The sequence below is a fragment of the Corvus brachyrhynchos genome, unplaced genomic scaffold (assembly GCF_000691975.1).
Source record: "Corvus brachyrhynchos isolate BGI_N302 unplaced genomic scaffold, ASM69197v1 scaffold302, whole genome shotgun sequence".
NCBI classification, from domain to species: Eukaryota; Metazoa; Chordata; class Aves; order Passeriformes; family Corvidae; genus Corvus; species Corvus brachyrhynchos.
This window is the reverse complement of record NW_008237244.1, coordinates 727,493-751,218: the sequence shown is the minus strand read 5'-3', so window position 1 is coordinate 751,218 and position 23,726 is coordinate 727,493. Positions and strand designations below refer to the sequence as shown.

Here is a 23,726-nt window from a genome sequence, read left to right as displayed (position 1 = left end):
TTCCATTCCATTCCATTCCATTCCATTCCATTCCATTCCATCCTTTTCTCATCACTTCTTCTTCACTCTCACTCCTCTCGCTCTCTCTCTCCTTACTCACTCGCTTACTCTCTTGCTCTCTTGGGCCTGCTCAGAGCTGCCAGCTGCAGCTTTAAGCAGTGCCCCTATACCCACGCCCTTTGCAATAAACCGTGTGTTCCGAGATCTGCTTATAGAGATCTCCCGACCGTCCGTCTACGCCCGGTCCAGACCGAACCCACCAGCACCTACACCTTACCAGCTTTACTGTAAAGAATTTCTTCCTAATATCTAATCTAAACCTATTCTCTTTTCAATGGCTGTTCTACCGTGTAACACAGAGACACTGACATTTTAGTTTTTCACATCAAGCTGGTTTTGTTCGTGATTTTGGTTTTTTTTCTGTAAAGTTGGAAGTCAAATATTCATCCTTCATTTTGTTCTCCTGTTGCTAACCGAACTCAGGTTTTGGATGGGCCTTCATACCCATGTCTCAGTTCAGCAGTTAGACCCCTCAGTTTCTTTCAACTGAACTTTTTAAATGAGGTTCCAATCAAAATTAGGTTCTCCATACCTGGGCTGCCACACCTTTTTCGTCAAATTTACAGATACCAAGACAACTCAGCTTCTGAGAGGGCTTATTTCAGACAAGCCTGTCACCAGATAGACAACCTGCTACACTTCTGTTTTCTTGAAGTTTCAGAGAAGCATTAAATAGTTTTCACTAACCAAAGGAGATGGTTACCTGCACAGCCAAAACTGGGGAATGAGCCTGTTATTTTTGCGTGACGGATGTTCCTGAGACCGTGCCTGTATATGGTGCCCTCTTGACAGGAACAGGTTGAGATACCTGCAATAAAATTTTTAAAATATTTCACTATTTTGTCTTCCTTTGCAATTGCTAATTGGACATTATTGAAATAGAAGTCCTGTGATAATCCATCTTTCTATGTAATGCACTGGGATTAAACTGTTCCATTTTCAGCTTTCATCAGGAGTCGGGTGGCTAAATATGTTCAACACTGTAACAAACCAATTCTAAATCCATTTTTTAAAGAAGCAACTTGACATGTTCCACCTCATATTATGGATTTTTCTATTTGTTAGAGTATTCACATTTTCCAGTGATGTTTTTAATACATCAGATTAATTACATCAGGTTAATAAATGTCAATGAAACGAAGCAAATTCTGCCTTGTTTGGATATCTATCACCCACTATTCTAGCTGCTGGCTACAGGAGGCCGAGCTGGTTGAAAAATCACTTTTGAAAACATGCTGCATTTGATATTTGGGTTAAGGGAAAATTCTCTCTAGCTTTGAAGGGAAATGAAAACTGATATGTTCATGGAAGTCTTTCAGAATTGTGTAATTATCAAATATCTTACAAATTTCAGTTTATTGTAGTTTTGATACTGTATTATGTGTATGAACTTGCAAGCAGCTCACTACCTCCTGTGAAATTGTGGTCTTTGGAGCAAAGCCCTTCTCAGTCCATCAAGACAACAGCAGAAGGAAATATACAGAATTATCTTGGGGGCATTTCACTGGGCCATATTAAACAAGGATGCTAGTCTGATTCAATTTTTAGATCCTGCAGCAAATCCCATTAATTCAGGTGGTGATTTTAAAGTGTACTTACTCAGTGTGCTTCTGAAAATCCTATTCACAATACAGTAAGGATGCAAAAGCATCATGAATGCTTGCACAGTAAATAGACACTGAAAATTCAATCTTTATGTATTTGAAATATTTTTCTTTAAAAAATAGAACAAAAGCTTGAACAGAGCTATCTTCCTTGGCCCAGCAGTACCCTTTGCACATATTCAGCTTTTAACACATTCTTGCTGGAAGACAGCAAAATGTTCAATGCTCTGCAGGGTTTAGCTCAAAATATTTCATCCATGAAAAAGTTAGAAAATTTTTGATTTCTTCCTTGGTGCAAGGTTTCATCCTGCATATGATATTTAGGCTCTCTGATTTTCAGTGAAATCAGTGATGAAATGTAGCAGTTAGATTACTCAGAAGAAAAACTTTGTCCATTTTTATTGAAAGTAGGACATGTTTATTTTTAAAAGTACTGAGGCTTAGTTCACAAGCTGTACAGACTACTGTAAGAGCAGGAACTAGTCTATAATATTTTTCTGTAAGATAAGGAGCAATAAAAATTGAGTCCTTCGTTTCCTTTCCTCCCACCTTGGCATATTTTGATTAGTACGGAAAATTACCATTGAATCCCCAAACTTCTCTTCCCAAGAGCTAGTTATCCTCATGTTGTACAAGGCGTTTCAGAGATTTATTAGTTTAATTAACCTGTTCCCGCTGCCTGACTCGTTTGTAGACATATGGAGGGAATGGTGGACGGGAGACATATTTGCCTTCTCCTGCTGTGACATTGAAAACTCCGCCTTCATAAACCACTTTGCCTCTTGAAACTGTCGCAACTGGAACTCCATGGCAGACCATTCCTTCAAATATATTGAAGTTATTTGCCTGGTGATGTGTTTTTGCAGATATTTTCCTGTGTTTACAAAACAACACACAAAATTACTATGATCCTTGCCTTTTACTTCATTAGAAAATTTTGATAAATTGATGTAAGAAAAAAATTTAGCAACGTTATTTAACTACAACACTGTACAGTACATCATAGAGCAGCTGTAAAAATAGGATAGCACAATAACATTTCATTGAACAGTAATTGCATTTCAAAAGAATGAAGGGGAAGTCAAAAGGACAGAACTCAGCAGCCTTGAAATGCAAAATTTTCCACTACAAAAGAGATTAGTGGGAAAAAAACCAGGCCGTAATATTTTCTTTGGATAACATGATTTCATTTTGCCTTGTCAAGCAAATATCTATGCACAATTCGATCAGAAAAAGCTCTGACCTTTTAACTGGAATGACTTGCAGTTTCACGTTTGAAAAGCACAGCTGCAATGTTTCAAATATTGAGTCTCACAAAAAGACCATTTCATTGGGAAGTCAGTAGATGGTAATGATTTTTGGTAATGCTTAGTGTGAGCTGGATTGATGCAATGACTGACGGCCTAAATATCTCAATGCTGCTAAAAGATAATGACATCACACTGCTACATACCTTTCCTCCAAGGGTATTAAGTAAATTATAGTTTCAGACTTCAACAGTACTCACTTGAATGATGGTATTATTGCTTTGTGTATATGTAGACCTCATTCTATATGATTTCCATTTCTCCAACCCTAACTGGATAATTTAAAGGCAGAGCCAATGCTACAGCTGACATTACTATCTGGAAGTGCAGGCTGTGTATACTTCCTTTATTGTTTATTTTCCCTACTGAGCTACTTACTGTGTACTGTAACTACAGCTGGTCAAAAGAATTTTGAGTTTCAGCTAATTATTTTATTAACTTCCTGTATCCAATCTACAGATTATATATATTATTTGGAATGTTTATATTTTTACTGTCATTCATCATTTCTGAAAAGAAGGAAGCTTCATGCTTTTGGCTGCCAGTTGGGCTTTTTCCAGTATGGGTGCTCACGCAATGAAAAGTCTATCATGCATATATTATAATTCATATACATGCATTCATATTTTTCCAGAGTACATCTTTTTGCAAAGGAATTATCAAAGTCACAAGCAATATGAAATATTAATAGGTTAAAATATTGATCAATTTGGAGAAAAAATTTCTAAAACTTCATTCAGTATCCCCCTCAAAATGAGAAAACCACAAAAAATCTGTATCTTACTTGAAATACAGTCACTTTCAAAATTAATCATATTAAATATTTGACATGATTACTTATACAGAGGAGAAAAGAATTCATGGAAAGATACTTAGTTTTCCTTTCTTATCATTCTGTTGAAGTAAGAGAAATTGGTTCTTCTAAGGGCTACATTTAAATCTTGGTGGTAACTGACATTTCAAAGGCTGTATATATGTAAATACTGTCTATGACCAATCTGCCCATAGGAATAAAAACTTTGCCTTATACAGCACACCTTGGACAGAAAACTTATGCATGCCTGCTTGCCAATATCAGCATCACCTGGTAGATTCACGTTGGGAAAAGTCAAACCTCTCTGATTTTCACTGGTCCTATTGAATACTATCAAACTAATTTATCCATGGGTGTTGTTATAGCCCTATATGGAGTTTGTGAGCATACTCCTTTAGCTTATTGCATTAGCCTTATGCATTCAATTGCTAGAGCAGTAAGTAAGAACAACTGTAATATAATTATCTTTAGCATTCTCTGATTATATATCCTATCGATTTGCACAGCAGTACCAGGACATGAACAGAAAAATGGAGAAGGTAATTTGAGGAAACACAGAAAAATAAACAAGATCCTTCATCAACATGTGAGCTGTTTAAATGTGCTAGAACAGGATCACTAGAGGTAACCATGCCTCAGAGGAAAGTACGTCCTTAATTTAAAGATACAAAATGAATGGAAGTTGGCACATTTAAAAGTAATATCCATTTGTACATCTAAACCTTGCAATACGACAAAATTCATTTCCAGAGCTTGTCTCAACAACAAACCTCTGTAGAACTCATTTATAACTCTTCCGTTGAAACAAGCTGTAGATCATGCTGCCCTTTCTGAAGGTGAAGTGCATTTTCCCTGATGGAAATCACCAAAAATTTGCCTGTGATTTAACCCTCTGACATTGTCAACGTCAGTGAAAGTTTCAGGTAGCAAGCAAGCAACCAAATAAAACAGAACTAGATGGTCTGTTTGGGTCCCAACATCACAATTCAGCAATCTTATGCAACAGACTGTTTACAGCTGTATCACCAATTTCAGTAGCAGGCAGCTTAGCAAAATTCTGATGTTTGCTCTCAGCTAACGGCAAAAACAGTTGTAACCTACTAATAATCCAAGAAACCAGGACTGTCACCATAGTTGAGTACAACTTAGCAGCTGTCTCCAGCATCCTAAGTGATGCCTGACATAAGGAATTACTCATCATGAGAACAGGTTCTGAATCCAGGTTTCAAAAAATTGTACTGTATTTTTAAAATAAAATCTGTAAAATTCACAAATTCTGCTTATAAATTACAGTGGCTCTTGTTTCAAACAACCTTTCTTAAATGGAGACTGAGATCAGAACAATTACTTCAAAATGTAAAAGAACATTTTCCTCTATAAAGAGGATACTGTAAAGACACCTGCTCCTGTATAGCTCCTACTCACATCAGTGCTTCCATGCAGTTCACTTCAGCTTCTTTTGATACACCTGGCTTGCAAAGAAATCTAAAGCTATTAATATAAACACTGCCATTCCTCTGGTACCAAAGAGGAAGACATGCTTCTGAAATTGTCATTTTTCAACACCATATTTCTGTCCAACTAGTTTGGAGTCAAAGAGTAATTTAGTCCAAGAAAAACTGACAGATTTCCTCTAACTGTGTGAAGATTCAGTGACTAGTAGAACAGTATTTATGCTCTGTGTGATAAAGGACTTATAAACTACAAACTGCAGCTTGAAACTTAGAAAGGAGCAGCAGATAAGATAATGCAGCAACACGTAGGGTGAAAGTCAAGATTATACAGGTCAAGTTATGACCTAAAGCTTTGTTAAGGAGTTAGAGGTACCAGTTTTCATCTCAACAAACATGTCTATGCCTCAGTCAGAGATTGAAACAGTAAATAGTGAGTTACAGGTGGGCCGGAGGGAAATATGGATGAAGGGAACCCATTAAAAATTAGAGTGATCTTCTACCTTTCGTAATGCATAGGACATGAAGATACATCAGCTCTAGAACCAAAACTTTGACCACGAGTATTATCCCTTTAATTTTCAAGGTTACATAAGCAAGCAAATGAAGAATGTAATTACATTTAATGGAAATGGATACATACCCAGATTTCTTTAAAGCTTTCAGATACAGGAATATGAAGGAATGCTGTAGACAACAGCCCTTAGGCAAGAATAGCTGCTCAACATCTCAGTAAAGGGAGGACGCCTGTTATATAATCAATTAACTACTTAATTTAAAAAATAGTAATAATGTCTGTCCTTGAAAACAACTGCTTTGTTGACAGCTGCCAAAGAAAATCAATTTGTGTAGGAGTGAGTATTTGAGCTGTAAGCAACTTCTCTCAGTGCTTAACAGCGCAGTATCTCTGAGCTTTTCAGAGGTGGGGGTAGGTGAGAAATGCCACTTTGCTGAGGACAGTATCAGCCTTTGTGAGTTGCCTCTTCTCATCACTTTCAGATGCTTTTGAACTCCACATATTGTTAACCTGCTTTTCTAAAATCTAGAGAAAATAAATTTTTCACTTTTCTGTGTTTTCTGAGTCGCCACTCATTTATCATGATAATTAAGAGTTTTAAAAAGAAAAGCAAAGAACAGGAAAAAGAAAAGGGGAAAAATAAGAAATTCTAACAATCCGTGTGTGAAAATGCTAGGTATAAGCCTATAATGTGGATTAAAAACCCCATGGCCTACTTTATATTAAGGAATTGCAATAATTGCATATACAAATATATACAGGCAACTATTCATGAAGATGCAAGAAGAGGCAGGAAGTTAATGTTCAGGAGCATCAGATCAAAGTGACTTATCTGAAGGAATGGGATCTTTATTTAATGCAATCAAATCTCCTAAAATTCATCATTTTAAGGGGGGTAGATAATGACAACTAAATAATTTTTATATTATGGTAAGTAGCTAATTTGTCAACAATACTATCCAGTCTGGTCCTACCAATTGCTCCAAGCTGTTCCAGGATGGAAGTGAACATTTGTGAAAAACTGTGAGCAGGAGAGAAGCAGTAATGAGAAATTAGCTTGCAGAAAAGCATACACAAAGAGGAAAACACAAATTAGTCTATTCAATGACTAGAAAAGATCTTGAAGTGTTTACAAGGGAAAAATTAAAAATGATGTAAGGAGAAAATAAAGAAAGATTTAATTTTTTTTTGTAACATTTCTGAATTTCACTTCTCTAAAGAGACCAAGTGACATTCTGGAAACAGCAAGTTACTAGGGAAACGTACATCATGCACTCTCAGAGAGGCTTATCTTGTTACAGTTCACAAAACCAGAGTGTCACTGAGGTTGGAAAGCATCTCTGGAGATCATCTATTCCAAGCCCTCTGTTCTGATCAGGGTTAGCCAAAGTAGGTTTCTCAGGGCCATGTTAAATTGGGTTATAAGTGCCTCCAAAGAGGGAGATTCACAAGCTCTGTGGGCAACCTTGATCACCATCACAGAAAAAAAAAAAATTACTTCCTATGGAAATGAAATTTCCTATATTTTAATTTGTGCCTATTGCTTCTTTCTCCCCATTTTCTTAATTTGAGATAAGAGGTCTTTGGCAGGATTCTGGTGAATTAGTGTACATTCATGCATGCACATGCTTTCACTTGTGCAAAAGAACATGGGGCTATTGAAAATGTCAGAACATACTTGTCCTATGCATAGATATTTGTACAGCACATTATTTCATTTTGTCTCATTGTGACTAGATGCAGTTATCCATATACTCAGTATTCAAAATCATGCTCATTCATCAAAAGAGTAAGACAGTTGCAGCATTATTTATTCTAATCTTCTGCTAACATCTTGGTTTCTTCCTCTCTTTTGTTACTAAAAATTACAGGCAGTTACTTGGCAGAGTGCTTAAACGTTGTAACATCCCCACTTCAGCCTCTGAGGCTGAAGACTTGACTACAAATAAGACAGACATAGGCTGCAGATTTTGGTTCTAACAAATGCAGAAGATTTAGCCATGAACATATCTACATGCAAGCAAAGGCATTGAGGGAACATATGCCAGCAGACAGGAGAACTCTGACTTCTTGCTGATTCACATCCAGTCACTATTTCCCTTAAAATGCAAAAATACTGGAAACAAACTAGAAAACACATCTTCCTCTGTCATGTCAGGCAGGTAGATAACCTGTTGTTTTCCTCCCTGCCATCCTCACCTCAGGCTTCCCCCATCCCTGCTGGTCAGGGACCCCAGTCCAGCAGCTGAACACCGGGGCTGCAGCCACCACTGTCCTGCTCAGAGCTTGAGCCCAGCTCCACCAGCACACATGGGGCACACGCTGGGCCTGCCAAAGAGGGCCACTCCAGCAAAGCCCAGAGAGGATGGTGCTACCTGCACAGCCAGCTCTGCCTTTGCAATCAGAAGTATCTAACTTTTCAGCTATATTGAATGAGGGAAAAACCCTGGGGAGTGAGGCTTCCCAATGTGCATGTTGTTATAATGAAGTGTCTGGACTTAGAAAGTTGAACTCTATTTGAGACAGGTTTTTTATCCTTATGGGTGTTTGATCTTGCCTTTGGGACTTGATCCAGAGTATACTTGCAAGGCTTCAACAGGCTACATTGCATTAACTGAGCCCTAATATCTGCTGGGAGCTGGAGCTCTTTAGGACCTTCTGCCCCTCCTTTACAAGGGATGCTCAGCTCTTTTCACTGCCTGAACTGGGTACTGCAGTATTTAGATTCCTTGCTGAAACAAACCCTAGAGATTTTATACTCCTCCTTGCTTTCAAATAGCTAAAGGCATCAGCTATAGAGGACACTGACTTGCTGACAGGTGAAATTCCCTCTCCCTTACTTTGCTCTCTCCTTCTGAAAAAGTCTTTACAGTTGCTTTTGTTCCACAGAATTTGGGCTTTTTTATTATTTGTGTGCAGCTGAAAGAAGTCAGTGAACAGTCTTGATCAAAACACAGATTAAAATAAGATGGTACAGTGAGTACACATTTGCTGCCTACATGCATTTTCCCAAGGAACTTTCACAGAACAATCCTGTTTGCACAGACTGTACTTGGGATGCTGAGGGTGTTGAGGTCTGCAATATGACATTTGGTAGCACATGGCTTGCAATAAACTAACAGATCCCTTTCATATTTATGTGGTCTTTAATGAACAGAATAAGTATGAGGAAGCTAACAAAAAGATCCACTTTGGCAGGACTCACAACACATCTTTCGTAATGCAGTTTCTAACCTATTTATACATTTAATGTTTCTTCCCAATAATGCTTGCTGTCATGCAGCTCTGCAAAAACCAGTATTCAGATGCTTTTAAATACACTAGAAAATCTGATAATTGTTGATACAGTATTTTCTGCAGAAATTACCAGAAAATGCTACAGAAATAGGCCAGTCAGTGAAGCTGACCCTTGAAAGGAAAGCCTCAGCTAGAGCAGCAGAGTGCTGGAAGCAGAACCTTGAATTGCAATTGCTTCCAGCTTGCAGAGCTGTCACACTGAATTCATGAGGGTTTTGTAACCTGGAAAGAAACAATCCTGAATGCTCAGATAGCACCCAACATGTTGCTACTGTGCAATGACATGGACATGGAAATGCAGCTGATTTTGTAGGGATAAAAGTTTTTTGTATTGAAGAGCTGCACTACCTTTCTGAATGACTCTAGAATCTTCCGTATAGACTATCTCTGACAGATTGTGATAATACCAATTCCTCACAGCAATATTCCAGCAATTGGCTAACTCTTTAGGCTGGTATCAGTCAGTATTTCAAGACTACAGCAAAACAACCTCAAACCAGAAGTGAAAAATTGCATTTTCCCCTTACAAGACTTAGAGTTGCAAACAAGAAAAAAAGTCATGCACAAAAGAGGAAGAACTTGGCAAGAAAGAGGAACAAGCCTATTGTGAAATTGAAAATCACTTCCCAGAATCAACAAAGCACACAAGGCTGCACCTTGTGCAATATCTTAAATGGCTGAAATCCATTAGCTAGATTCCTTTTTTCTTCTGGGCTGTTTATGCCCTCTTCAGGATTTGTAGTGAAATTAATAGACAAGTTCCAGCGTGATTTATTTATACTTACTCATATAGTTCACACAACTGTACCTGCAGAGAGACTATTCCCAGCAAAGCCAAACTGATAAACAATGGGAACAGTACCAGATCAGAAAGAAAAATATTGGCTGAACTTAAAATAAGCATGCTCAGTAAGAAAATACAGTTTAAATGTTTAAAAAATACTTAAAGAAAAAGTGCACCTTCACAGCTGCAGTGGGTGAAAAGGCAATTAGAGCACTCAGGAGAGAGTGAAGAAGCAGAAGGAATGTCTGAGAGGCAAAAAAGATAAATAATTACAGGAGCTGATGAAACACCTTGAGAACATTGTCAGAACTCTGCTATCCTTCTAGATTCATTTGTCCCCTGGCAGAGCAGAAGAGAGTTCAGAAAACAATCCTTCAGGGCTTTTTTAATCAGAGTTCATAACTTCACTGTCCTGAAATAGCTCAGTGCTGGTATCTCAAAATATGCTTGCTCAACCTGCCAGAAGGCATAATGCACACGAAAATCTCCCTGACCCAGCACTGGGCAGGCCTCTATATTTATTTGGGTTTTTGACACTCCTGAAACTTCTTTTGCTGGTGCTGCCAGTTTTTTTGTGGGACTTCTGAATAGCAACCTCCATATCTTCAAATATTGTAGCTTAAGACACAGAAGACTTTTCTTCACACTTTCACATGCTTTTGGTATGCATTAATATACTGAAATGAGTGAGAATTACATTACCAAAAATTAAAAACACCAGAAGATTGGTCAAAAGACTTTTGCTTGTGTAAGGTAAATCTAGGATTGGGCAGGTGAGGTGGGGGGGGGGAGCATGTTACCTATTTGTCTGCCAAAATCAGACATGTCCAGTTACGTTTCAGAACTTTCCTACACCATGAACAGAGTGTTCAGCTTTTTTCTTTTCAAAAATCAAAGGCTGAAAGCACAGTTGTATGGTCACACTGCTCACTAGAGCTGAGCCCATGAAGAAAACCACCCCAGAACACTTCCTGACCTGCTGCTGCTGCTGTGTGCACAGGTGGCCAGAGGTAAGACTCGGTTCTTAAATCTCCTGCAGACTTAAGTTACCCTGCCCAGCACTGGAACAGTGGAGATGCACTCACAGAGTTCAGTGGCATCTCAACTAAGAGACAACTCCCCAGCTGATCTGGCTCTGTGACAGACAGCTGCCAGACCGTTTCCAGGCAGTTTAAACAAGACCAGGATGGGCTCAAGAGACAGAGCAAGACTCAAGATGTAATTCCTGAAATATTTATAGAGTCCTGACTATGGGGTTGGCTGATGGTGTGAATATACCTGAGGACAGGAATCAGCTGTAGTGCACAGCATGCTGGGTGAGTTGAGGCTCCTAGAAAGACACTTCCTGTCCCTTCTAGCAAAAATGTACCATGGTATCAAGTCATGCAGGGTGAGACACCAGGACACTGTTTGTGTGTCTGTTGGTGCAACAAGCTTTATTCTAGCAGAATTACTGTGCACACAATCAGAAAACTCCTTAAATAAAAGCATAAGCATGAACAGATTGAGCTTCAAAAGTAAGTTCAAGCCATCTTTGAACAGTTTTTAAGCAACTGTAAGTTCAAACCACAAGTTTGTAATGGGTCACACTGCAGCAGGCTCTTCTCCTGCCCTTTGCAGTGGGAGGAATTCAAACATACTCCAGCACTAAAAAGAGTTGCTCTGACATCCCAAAGGGGTTAGTTTTACTCTTAGGATACCAAGCCCTGGCTGCATAATGTACAGATTTTTAATTTTTGCACTTGGTCAGCAATCAGAGAGAATGTTGTTGAATCCATCTAGAGATCAAAGAGCTCTCCTTACATACACTATTGTGCGAGACAAAATCCTGTAATTAATTCATGCGAGGTGCTATTTGAAACCACCATAATCTCACCCAAAGGCTGATTGTTGTACAAAGGCTTTGTGATGCTTTTTTTTTCCTGCAGAAAGGCTGGATGGGGGATGGTGGGGCGGGGGTGGAGCAAGAAATAATTTCCTGTACATACCTTGTAGCTTTAGGATCCCAAATGACAATGTCAGCATCAGAGCCCACAGCAATTCTCCCCTTCTTTGGGTAAAGGTTAAAGATCTTTGCTGCATTTGTGCTGGTAACAGCTACAAATCTGTTTTCATCCATTTTTCCACTGTGCTGCAAAAGAGTATGCAAAAGAAAACTCATTACTTTTTTAAACAAGGAATGAAAACAATGCTCTTCTTGTTGAAAAAGCTAGGGTGAGTGACATCACATCAATTTTTTTAAATGTCATACTGAAGAGTTTAGAAGTAAAAATAACTACTTGTCTCAGATGCCCATAATCAATGTACTTTCACTAAATACAGTAACTTTATCTTACTTTATCCCACAGCAAAGAGAAAAAAAAGGACAACTTTAAACCAAACACCCTGTGGATCCAGTCAAATGAAATCAACTGTATTAGATGGCTTTAAATCTGCAGTCCTGCTCAGCGATTTCCTCAGGAAACATAACATCTCTCAAGTATCTAGGTTTTGGAAAGTGGTGAGACAGTATTAAGGAGAGTCTCAAAGGTGGTAACAGCAAGGCAAGGCACAATGTGTAGTATAGGAAAACTGATTTGCAAATTTCTTTAGCAATAACACAGAGTAGTGCTCAGTAAATGTTGAAATCAAGTAGTATAAAAAACAGATTTGCTGATGTGACACTTCAGCAAAATTGCAAATAACAATGGATATACTTGTGTCTTGTGACTGTACACTGCTGTGTAATTTAATCCAGCTTCCATGACTGTTGTTTGTTTGGAAAGCCAGCTACACTGGCTGTAATATTGTGCATAGGTCAGTCTAGGAATCAGAATGTCATAAAAACATGTTTATGGAGGTCTGTGAGCAGTCATCTGAGAAGAAAAGTATAATGAAAATGGTGAACACTGCTCTTCTAAGTAATGGCATGTGGGAAGGGAGGGAAGCTGTTCAGACAAACTCACAGAGCTATGTAATATTTTACAAGTGAAAAAAGGGAGGATATTATCAATTGAACTTTTTAAAAATTGTCTTGCCCAACAGGATGCACTGTTCAAAAGCAGCACTGATGAGCACATTCATGTCTCAGTTTCATACAAACCACAAGCTAGATTTCAGTTTACACCATAAAAAAATCTCACTAGAGCTATGCCACAGGTGAGTATAGGCTCAAGTGCGTGTGTTTTGTGCATACCGACTGGAGCTGAATCCCAGATACAGATAAACGAGACATCATGAACCACATTCTTACCAAGTGTGTGAGTAGGTAATTATACTGTGACAAATGAATATGCTTCACAGTGCATTATCAGCATGACTTCACTATTGCAAGAAAACTTAATATTAAATAGAAGTAGATCTTCCAGAACATAACAGTTTTGCACAAGCCAGAGCGATCATAACACCCAGTATGCAGCAAATTCCTCAAGAGATTTCCTTACCTTCCCCCTCATCAGGCATTATCTGAGAAGCACTAACCATTCTTGTGTTGATAGTGAGAATCTGAAGTCAGTGGGATGTGAAGGTGCCCATTTCATGTTATCACATGGCTAAGTGACACATTAGAGAAGCATATCTTAAAACATAAATTAGAAGTTGACAGGCACACCAGTGCAGAAACACCTCCAATGGCTAAGTTTGAGAGAGATCAGAGAGGAAAAAATACACAGCTGATAGAGTTGAAACTGTAGGCACCTCTTCCCTTTTACTTTCATTTCATGAATTGAAAAATATGCTTCAAGGAAATGTACTTGCAGTACCACTGAAACAATAGCAATTCCTTACTGCTTAACAATAAAAATGATTCTTTAGGGAAATATTTTAAGCACCAAGAATCTTCTTCCATCTTCCAGGACCATAAAGTGAGAGCTAATAAGGACTGGTAGGGTTTTCAATTGAATAAGTTATCCTATGATAAACACACTTGATGAAACTGAAGAGTTAATAACTGCTGAGAGATTATGTTTTATTGGAGAAATCAATTACCTCTATGTTTGGACATTTTGATATACTTACAACGCCTTTTTCCCATATGACTGACATCCTGTCTTCCACACCATTCACTCCATTAGGGATTTTTGTGAAGTCGTCTTTGCCCAGAGCTTTCTGGCATATGTCAAAGGTGCAATTGTCAGTCCCTGTCACAGATAGGTCACCACTGCAGAGAAACAAAGTTCATTATGAGTCAGAGTATGTACCAGACAGCACCACATAGGAAAACCTGTTGTAAGGCTGCATAGACCAAGTCATCCATCCTTCAAGATAAAAACTGATATGCCCTGCCAGCCTACCTTCAGTTCCATCCTCCAAGACTGGCTCCACAGTAACAGCCAGTTGCCCTATGAAGCAGTTCCCTCTTCAGAAACCCCTAAGAAGAAAAAAGCCCCAACACTGACACTTTTGCTCTGGATATATCAAAGGTGTCCCACAAATGGAGGACTGTCTTCTTTGCCCAGAGCAAGCAGCTTGGTTTCATCCTCACTTCAGGCAGTTTTAGTCTGTGTCACTCCATATGAACTCTGAAATTACCACGGCTCTGCACAACAGTTAGCCAGTGTTTAGGCATACCTGTACAGGCTCTTTGGTCAAATTCAACCCTTTTGTGGAGTTAACATTTATTGGTCATAAAATACCAGCAAACCACACATCTTGTAATGTAAACTGCAGGTATCTGAAAGATACTTCTTTTTCCACTTTGTTCTGAAGTAGACATTATGAAGTGGACAACTTACATGTACCTTCAGAAGTTAGCAGACTTAATTTTTCATGCAACATTTGAATTTCAAGTGAAAAAGGCAGCTGACAACAAACCCCAGAAAATCTAGCTATGACCTCACATTTTACACATTTCTCACTGACTTACAGCCTTACTCTCTTCCTGGTCATGTTACAATTTTTCCTGCGGTATGAGCAAGGCAAGACATATTGAATAAAATCAAGTGTGGACAGAAGGCCATAAGGGTTCAGAGAAATAAAATATGAAAACAGAAATATTTTTCATCTGTTATTTCGGTTTCTCCTTTCTGATAATGTAACATTCTGTACTTAGAAAATCTCCAGAGCGTCAGCCTGCTGTTATGTACTCCTGACAAAATTTGCTATGCATTTGGATATCAGCTGCTACTGTTTGTTCATCTGCTTACTTGGCCAGTAAGTTCATGAGGAAACCAGGAGTAGATGGATCTGGTCTCAGTGGGGGTCCCATCACATATGCTGCAGCATGAGCCCAGTCTTTATTCCAGTAGTTGGTGCCATCGGTGCCAAGACTTGCAGCAATAGGTTCCCCATAAACCACCTTTCCTGAAAAATGTAAAGCAAAGGTATCATCATCAAACATAAAAATGTGTAACTTGTATTTTCTCTGTTGAGGATATTTTTGGTGGCAATGAATTTAACTTTTAATGAGTGTTTCAAATTAAACACCAACATATGGAAGGACATAATAAACTAAGCTATAACACAGCATCTTTGTTCTGAATATTCTGCTAGTGATTTCCCAATATATTTCCGCTTAAGAACATTGCTTGGGCAAGTTTTTTAATTAAATTGTTAACAGATTTACTATAATGGGTTTTACACATTGTTTACTAGGAATGTGATTGAGATTTCAAAAGGAATGCAGTCCTCAGTTGAATTAATTATGTTTAAGATTCATATACTTGGTAGCACCTTTTCAGTGCTCTGAAATTACTGACTGCATAACAGTGTAAGTTAATATATACAGCATACAGACTTTGCAAGGTGCTACTTTTAATTGTCAGGCTATAATTGTGCCAGGAAGAACAATATGGCAGGAGACATAAACTAAGAAGTATAGAAACATTTCCCAAATCAAAAACTATAAATAATTCAATTTTAAAAGTTATCTCCTGATTTTTAATCTTTTATTCTTTGCTGCACAGGATCCTGTTTTCCTCAGAAGAGGACACCAGCCCAGACTAAATGCTAGCCTTTAAACAGAGCTAACATATTTTAACTACTTTTTCCTCCTGGGAAACGTGGGTTTGAAACTCACCAGAACAAAATGTTTGACTCCCTGAGCGAGTGGTCCAGACACTCTGCAGTTCTGCAGCTGGCAGGTGCTGATGCCTCCAACTGCAGTGGTCACTAAAGAACCAGAATGAGCTGGGACCTCCCATACCCACTCAGAGGCTGCTTGGTGCGGGTTAAAGGAAGTCTCTGCTGGGTCCCAGCAAGAGCCTTCTCCCTCCCCTGATCCCTACAGGCAGTGGGTATTTTGCTATGGATGCTGATTTCACTCCAGGCATAATTTTTATTAGAACTATCACTGCATTGCCCCAGCAAGGCCACAGCTGGTAATTGCTTGGTGATACAAGACTGTGACCTTTCTCTGTCTTTCTGTGTGTAAGTCATACAGTCATACTACCTGCTGGAAAACAACAAAGCAAACCGTTGCAGATTTCTCTCTGTACATTAGACTGCTACTTCTGTGAGCTGCTGGATTGTAACTCCTGCACTAGCATAGATAGGTACTGAGGAGCTCAATTATTTTCAAAATACATTTCCCATTGCACTAGTGCCATTCCTGAAATTTTTGGTGCTAGATTTGCAAAAAGGCCTCACACAATATTATTTCTACATGGTAATCAAGGTCTGTATTGTGTATTTATTCCGAGTACTTGGAATATTAGTACAACTTCGTCCTCAGCCTAAAGACTCCCTGCTAGCATTACTGATTTCCTACGACCACCTCAGCATGCTCTGACATGCTGAATGTGCTTGTCTCAGACTGATGCCTCGTCTTGGAGCATTCTAAGATCTCACTCCCACTTATCTACGTATGTTATAGATTAATACTTGCGCTCAGAGGGAGAGCACCATTTTTTAGACTTGAAAACATGACTTTGGTAGTTATTTACTGGTTTTTGCACCTAGTTTTCAGAACTTAAAAGCACTGACTATGAGGCCATGCATGGAAGTGATATGACCACTCACTGATGAGGAGATTTGAGCAGATATGGGTTTTCTTAATTCAGAGCTGAATGATGAAACCTAAGAAGAGAGATGGATGAAACCAGGACAGCTGGATGAAACCTAATTCACCTTAGTTCAGGGTCTTCCCTGACTCCTGCAGGAGCTCTTGGTCTTCCCTGGGCAACCCCAAACACTGTATTTGAGGGTAGGCTGCCACCAATCTTGATGTATGTAGAGAAGGTCTGGTGTATATAACCAATCTGTCATATTTACCTATCAGTCTTTTGACAGATTTTCCATGATCAAACTCACCAGAAAGGGGTGGGAGAGGGAAGTGTGGTTTGTGTCTCTCCTACTGCATGTAAACAAGCTAAAGAAGCTTTCATCCAAAGTAAACCTGAACTATGAATAATTAAGACATAGCTACAAATTATTATCAGGACAAGACTGAATTTTTAGCTTAATAAATAATTTAGAGAATAACAAGAAAATAGTTTTCTCATCTCAGCTTCACAACATGAAAATGAAAAGAAGTTTCCAAGCTCCCAGTTGGATATGCTGAACTGATTCTAACTCATGTACTGTAGCTGATGACAGTGTTTCTGCAGTCAGAGTTTCAGATTACTATCTCCCTTTGTTCCCATGAGTGGGGAGGAGTAGAAGCTGTTCTGTCAAGTGATTTTGAGTCTGAACACTGCAGTTTCAACAGACTACCTCTGGACAGTTCTGCTGAATGTGCAATTTCTTACATTTCATTTGGGCCATGACTAGCCAGACTGAAGGATACAATAATATCAAGATTCTGCTTTAATCTCAGTAAAAAGGAAATTCTGCACTGAGGCTCTTTTAGCTTGACTGGCAACAAGGAAATTCTGCATTAAGTTTCTTCTAGCTTGATTGGCTTCTGCCTATAGGCATAAAAGTGAAGTAATGCAGTGATAAATCATGTCTTTCAAATTGTTAACTTTTCCAGAATTCAATAAAAAAAAGGAACCAGCAAGTATTCTGTTGTTTGGTCTTCCTGACACCTCTGAGCAGCTGGTAAATAGCTGTGTATTTGGTGACTTTTTATCAGATGCCCAAACTGGCTAGCAAGAGCTATTTTTAATAGATTACTTTATTTAAAAAAAAGAGCATTCAATTGCAATTTTTTTTACCAGCTACCAGAACTCAAAAAGAGTTACAACACTGGTAAACACCAACTAACGTTTACAGGCTTGAAAAACTGGTCCATATGTTCTTATTCTAGTAGAAGTTTAGAAGCACTTAAGATAAAGTCATATGGGGCAAAGATACTCACAAGCTATGCTCTGAAAGGAGCAGAAGTGCAAGGCAGGGTTTACTGAATCAGGGGTAGCATTGCATCCATTAGGCTATACACAGTCCAGACCTGAGCTGTCCTGCATGAGACAGCTAAAAAGTTGACATTTTTAGTTGCACTCCTGTGCTCAGAATCAGCTTGAGAGTTTGTATACCCTCAGCAATGGACAGGTCTTTCCTCTCACTAAGAGGAGACATAACCTGTGACTGATGGTAGGAACCAACCCTGTAAGTCTAAGTAAGCTTCTTAGAATCTGGCCAAGTACATGTTTTTGTATGCACTTTTTTTTAAAAAAGAAGAAGCATTTTTAAAAATTGACTTTTTCAGTAAGATTTTGCTCTCCAGGTCTCCACTAGAAAGTCCCATTTTCCTGGCTGTAGCAGCACATTAACTGAGGAAAGGGACATAATCTTTAATCATCACACTGGATGATCTTTAAGGTCCCTTCCAACCCAAACCATTTATGATTCTATGGTCTCCAGCTTTAGCACACTTAAATTGAAAGAATTTTTTAGGGGGAAACAGTATAAATCATCTACCCCTAAATCACATTATATTAGCCTTGCTCTCTCCACAAGTATTTCTGGTGGCAGGAATGGGTGACAAGGCCACATTAATTTTCCCCAGTAAGCTCACATCAGGTAATCCTAATAGGGAGAAGGAGCTGCACTGCCTGACACCAGAGCTTTACAGCCTTGTAGTCTCACTGGAGGGAAGATTTTACACAATAGCAGGAAGAGAATCCCTTCTGTCTTCCCACTTAAAGGAATGAGAGTTTCATGCACACAAATGTATCAGACTTTCCTTCTGTAGAAGAATACAGTTCCTCTACCTATTCTCTCAAGATTCAAGGTCATGTTTTACACAGGGATGAAGAAACAGCCCACTGAGAAAAGACAGTTCTCACAAAGATTCTTTGACCCTCTCAGTGGAGAACTGAAAAAACATTGCTTTTGGCAAACAGGCTGGTAGGACCCTCCAAAAAGAACAGGATGAGGGCAGGAGTTAGCCTGTCCCTCTCCAACATGGTGACAATGTGGAATTTTGGATTCCCTGTTGAATATTCAGTAGCTATTACTGATGTACATGAAAAAAACATGCTGCTATAATCTGGAGGTTTCCTTCTTTGAATGGTGTTGCTGTAGGTCAGAGCTCTGGCATGGAAGAGAGAAGGAAAGACTTTCTCTCATCTGATTCTCTTAAAGTTTGCTTAATCTAGAATAAGAACTGCTATTCCTTTACAGTGTGTATGACTGATTTTAACCTTTAAGGTCTGAGCCATAGCTCATTGAAGACAACAGAATTATGCCTACTGTCTTGAGCAAGTTATATCAGGCCTTTAGCCTCCAGTATTAGCTCTCATCTTGTATAGCTAAATGAGGGACAAGGAAGAATTGGGCTCTGACTTACATTTTTGACTAGGAAAATCACCATCCCATAGAATTTGAGAAGCAGTGCTTCAGTTCTGGTATCACACTCTCAACCAGAAAATAGATTTCACTCACTGAAGATCAGTTTTTCCCCTTCTGAGGTCAGTGATGGAATTGGAAGGGATATCAGTCTTTCTCTGACATGGGCAGGGATGAATATGCACACAATTTTTATTTCTTGCTAAGTGCTTGGAAAGGAACATAAAAAATTTCACAATTGTGAATAGCAGGAAGCTAGCATCAAGACATGGAGAAATTATCTTGAAAAGATGAATAAACTGTATTAGAGTGAATATTTCAAATGCTTGAGAGGCTCCCAATATTTAAGAGTTTACACAACTTTCATATTAGAGTGGTTTTTAACCTGTCCAAGTTGAATGTCTTTCATTGAAATATTTGAGTTCCATTTATGTCATTCATACAATACTTTGAGAATTTTTTTTTTGCCTGGAACTCCTTGCTTTCTATTACCACTCAACTGAAAAATGGAAAATAACATCTACCGAAACCAACAATGACAAATTTCCAATTACCAAAATTTATACAGATCAGTCTCATTAAAAACTACAATTCTTGTAACTACATTTGTGGTACTCTAGTTATCTTTTGAAATTTCTTAATCAATTTTAGATTTCTATTTTCTAAACAGTACATTTTTATGCAGCTAGATATAAAGTATGAAGATATATGTTGCTGTGCACAAAGGCAAACACTGATGAATCTGACTGCATCAGCCCAGGAAGATATAAAATACAATTTGCACCACAATGTACATAAATTGTCCCAATTCTTTCTTTGCACATACTGGAAAAGCATACATTTATCCTCAGTAATCAAACTGGCACTGCAGACTGTTCTTACAAAACACGCCTAACCAATGTTTTATAATATTTACTGTCAGCATAAAATTCTTTACTGGAACAGTGTATTATAAAACACTGTTTTAGGTCTTTTATGTTCACAGCCGGTGTTTCATCTTTAATCTGGGTATTTCAACTGTTGTTACAGCTTCTTGTAGGTAATGTTCACATGACGCCTGTGAAGTGTACAAACAAACGTGCACTGATGGATATAACCCACATTCCCAGCAGCACTGGCATCTAGTGGAGGAATCCAGTATAGCACAGTATAAAAAGATGTGCTATTAAAATATATTCTGGTAAACTCTTTTATAAACTTGAATTCCTGCTAATATTTACTAGAAGTCATGGTCATACATATTGTGCATAAACATATCCATCTATATTAGCACAATGACATCACCCTGCTCTGATTTATCACAATCTCACACTCTACATTTTAATATTAATAATCTATGCCCCCTGTGTAGGCATTATCTAAAGACAAGAAATAGGGAAACTGAGGTCTGTATGAAATTCATATCAAGTCAGGTGAAAACAAGCTGTAAACACAAAAGATGTAAAAACATAATAAAAAAGATGTAAAAAGATAATGAGGACAGATAGTTTTAGGTCCTCCAAAACATGGGCTTCTGTCCTGCTGCTTCCATCTTGATAATGTCTCCTCACGGTGCTGGTGTTCCATGTGCTGCTCTGAATGGACTTAGAGATGAGGAGATAAAACATCCTGAATACCTACAGCCTTCAGGCTGCTTCTAGTCTGCCCAAGAGATGGTCAGGAAGGTCAGGCCCCCTTGGCTGACCAGAATTATTCATGAACACTGCAGTGCAAACCTGAGCAACCCTGCACTGGTGGGAATCAAAGCTTTCAGACACTATCATCTTCACCATGACTTTTAAGTGCCCAGTGAATAGGAGTCATGGTCACATCATGGCACTGTCTGTAAAAATTTGGTGTGGTCTCTAATGTAGAATTTCTCATCAAGATATCTGGTAAAGTCTTGCAGACTAACTCAAGGGAGGAGAATAGTAGAGCATTTATTGTCTTGAACTGGTCACATCGTTTTTAATGCAATAATGCTGTCTTGGCCATCACTTTGACTTTGGAGGTACAGTACAAAGAGAAAAAAAGTTTGCTCTGGGGAGAAGGGAAAGTCTCAATTCTGGTTGCTGTTCTTGAGAACTGCTCCCCTTGGGCCCCAACAACATAAACACACACACACACACACACACACACACACAGAGTTTAGACATCCCACTCCAAGAAATTCTGAGGCTTATGACACCCATGACAAGTAGGACACTAATGCTGTGTTTGGTTTTCCAGAACCCTTCCCCCAATGCCATTGTCCAAGCATAAAAGAACTAGAACTTTTACCTTCTCTTCGTGCATTACTGATCACCTTTGCTGAAGATCTACTCATTACATGGACTACATAAAGGGGGCAGTTCACAGCATTTGCTATGGTAATCGCTCTTTGTGTAGCTTCAGCTTCCACTTCTTCAGGACGACACAGCTCATGACCCTCAGGGCCAGTTATTCCCATTGCCAACATCTTCTTTGCACCCTGAAGACCACACAAAAGCATGTAAGAGTCAGTTAAAGTGTAGCCATGGTGTCGTGAACATCCTGTCAGTCAAATGGATTCTGAACCAGCTATTGCAGCCAGTTCAAGGAAAAAAATAACTAGACAGTTATGATTTTTTTTTCAAAAAGAAGTTATTGTAGTTTTATCTGAAATCCAATATATCTCTCAATAAATTCAGGTCTCAGAATACCTAATTAAATTCAGAGAACACACTCCACTGGCTTGCAGGATTAAATCATTGCCCTTGAAAACCCTACCCCTCTCACAATATGTATGCTTAAATATCAAGGCCAGTGACGTCCAGTGATGCTACTAACCCTCATTGGAAAGAAAAAAAAAGGAAAAATCCTTACGAAGCACAAAGATGCATATCCAGAGCCTCTGAAAACTCCGCAGTTTTAAGAGGCAAAAGGTTTTGTCTCTACTGTGTTCAGAAACTTAAGATGTGCAGATTTGAGATTATTTAGCAATGAATTAATTTCCGTTATGGGACCTGGGGCACAATGAAAATGCTGTTGACTGGAACAGTTGAAGAAACTATTCCATTATAGCCACTCAAGTTATCACTGGTGTTGAGTACAATCAGTGTAGTTACAGTCTCAGTGCCTCAGAACTCTCAGTGCCTCCACACAGCACTAAGGTGGCAGTAGCAAGTGTGCAGTGAGGCTAATTATGCATAGAGGGATGTTGAGATTTTTGTGCCCAGTCAGTGAAGCTTTCTTCATACCTCTGGATTTGCTCCTGTTACATGAGCTATGTTTGGACAGCCCTATGGTTAGGACCATCTGTATTCCTGACTTTCATGTACAAAATGTCAAATGTGCACCTGTGCAATTAGTTCCCCGTTCTCCGCATGGACTTGAGCAACTGCTCCAAGTTCCTTACAGCAGGAAAAGGCTTCATACAGCTCCTCATCATTGACCATGTATATGTCTTTATAGGCCATAAACATCTTGAAGGAGTTGACACCTTTGTTTTGAACAAGACTTTCCATTTCTTTCTTCACCTGAGAAATACAGCAATTACACTTTACATTTTAATAACTTGGTATAAAGAAATCGTAAATATAAAGGGTGAGCCTCTACTCACCCATCAAACATATGTTCAGTACAGATCTGCCAAATCACATATTTAAAGACTGACTTAGACTATTCTTCTAATATCAAATTGATTCTCAAAGTATATAAAAGAGTAGCACTGCAGTGCAAATATTGGAAGCACAAGCTAATTGTAGGAAGGGAATGCTTTTTACAAAAGGTAATGAGGCAGAATTTTATTTCAAATAAACCTCCTGATGTTGAAAACACCCATTCTAATATTACAGTCAATGTTCCCAACTCAAGACAACATGGATATTTGTGCAAAACTATTGTTCAAAATTGGATTGCAATAGGCTGCAGCTTCTGGTAAACAACATGGTGACAGGAAAGATTTCATCTTTTAGAGCTTGGTCCTGACTCTAAACAATACACACAGCCTTTTGAAACATCTTGTTGTCAAACAAAACAGCTCCAAAATGCTAAGTGTGAGCCTGTGGTTTTTTTTTTTTTTTTTTTTTTTGGGCATGCACTGCTTGATAGGATTCCCCACTTCTACTAGAGCCTATGAAGCCCAGAAAAACATTACATCCCAAAGAAAGACACATATTTTAGTCTGAAGGCTTCTTTCACAACTGGTTAGCTAGAAACGTATATTGCATAACTTTGGCTCTCCCTTCCCAGTGAAATGATGGTGACAGTAATTGACATGTAGCTGTAATGCTATTACAATTTCCATG

At 38.7% G+C, this 23,726-nt stretch overlaps 1 protein-coding gene across 2 annotated transcripts in view; it reads right to left on the bottom strand.

The window, feature by feature from the left end:
• DPYS (dihydropyrimidinase) overlaps nt 1–23,726 on the bottom strand; it is a 39,327-nt gene that overhangs the window by 3,019 nt on the left and 12,582 nt on the right. Inside the window, exons 5-11 of one of the 2 annotated variants that reach the window (XM_008630716.2) lie at nt 22,776–22,955; nt 21,739–21,928; nt 14,958–15,114; nt 13,831–13,972; nt 11,823–11,965; nt 2,331–2,538; nt 764–868 (exon numbers count right to left, since the gene is read on the bottom strand). In XM_008630716.2, coding sequence (XP_008628938.1) covers nt 794–868; nt 2,331–2,538; nt 11,823–11,965; nt 13,831–13,972; nt 14,958–15,114; nt 21,739–21,928; nt 22,776–22,955 — 1,095 coding nt within the window. In that variant the 3' untranslated portion in view covers nt 764–793. The remainder of the gene's footprint in view (nt 1–763; nt 869–2,330; nt 2,539–11,822; nt 11,966–13,830; nt 13,973–14,957; nt 15,115–21,738; nt 21,929–22,775; nt 22,956–23,726) is intronic. The other variant, XM_017730301.1, reaches the window with a different exon arrangement.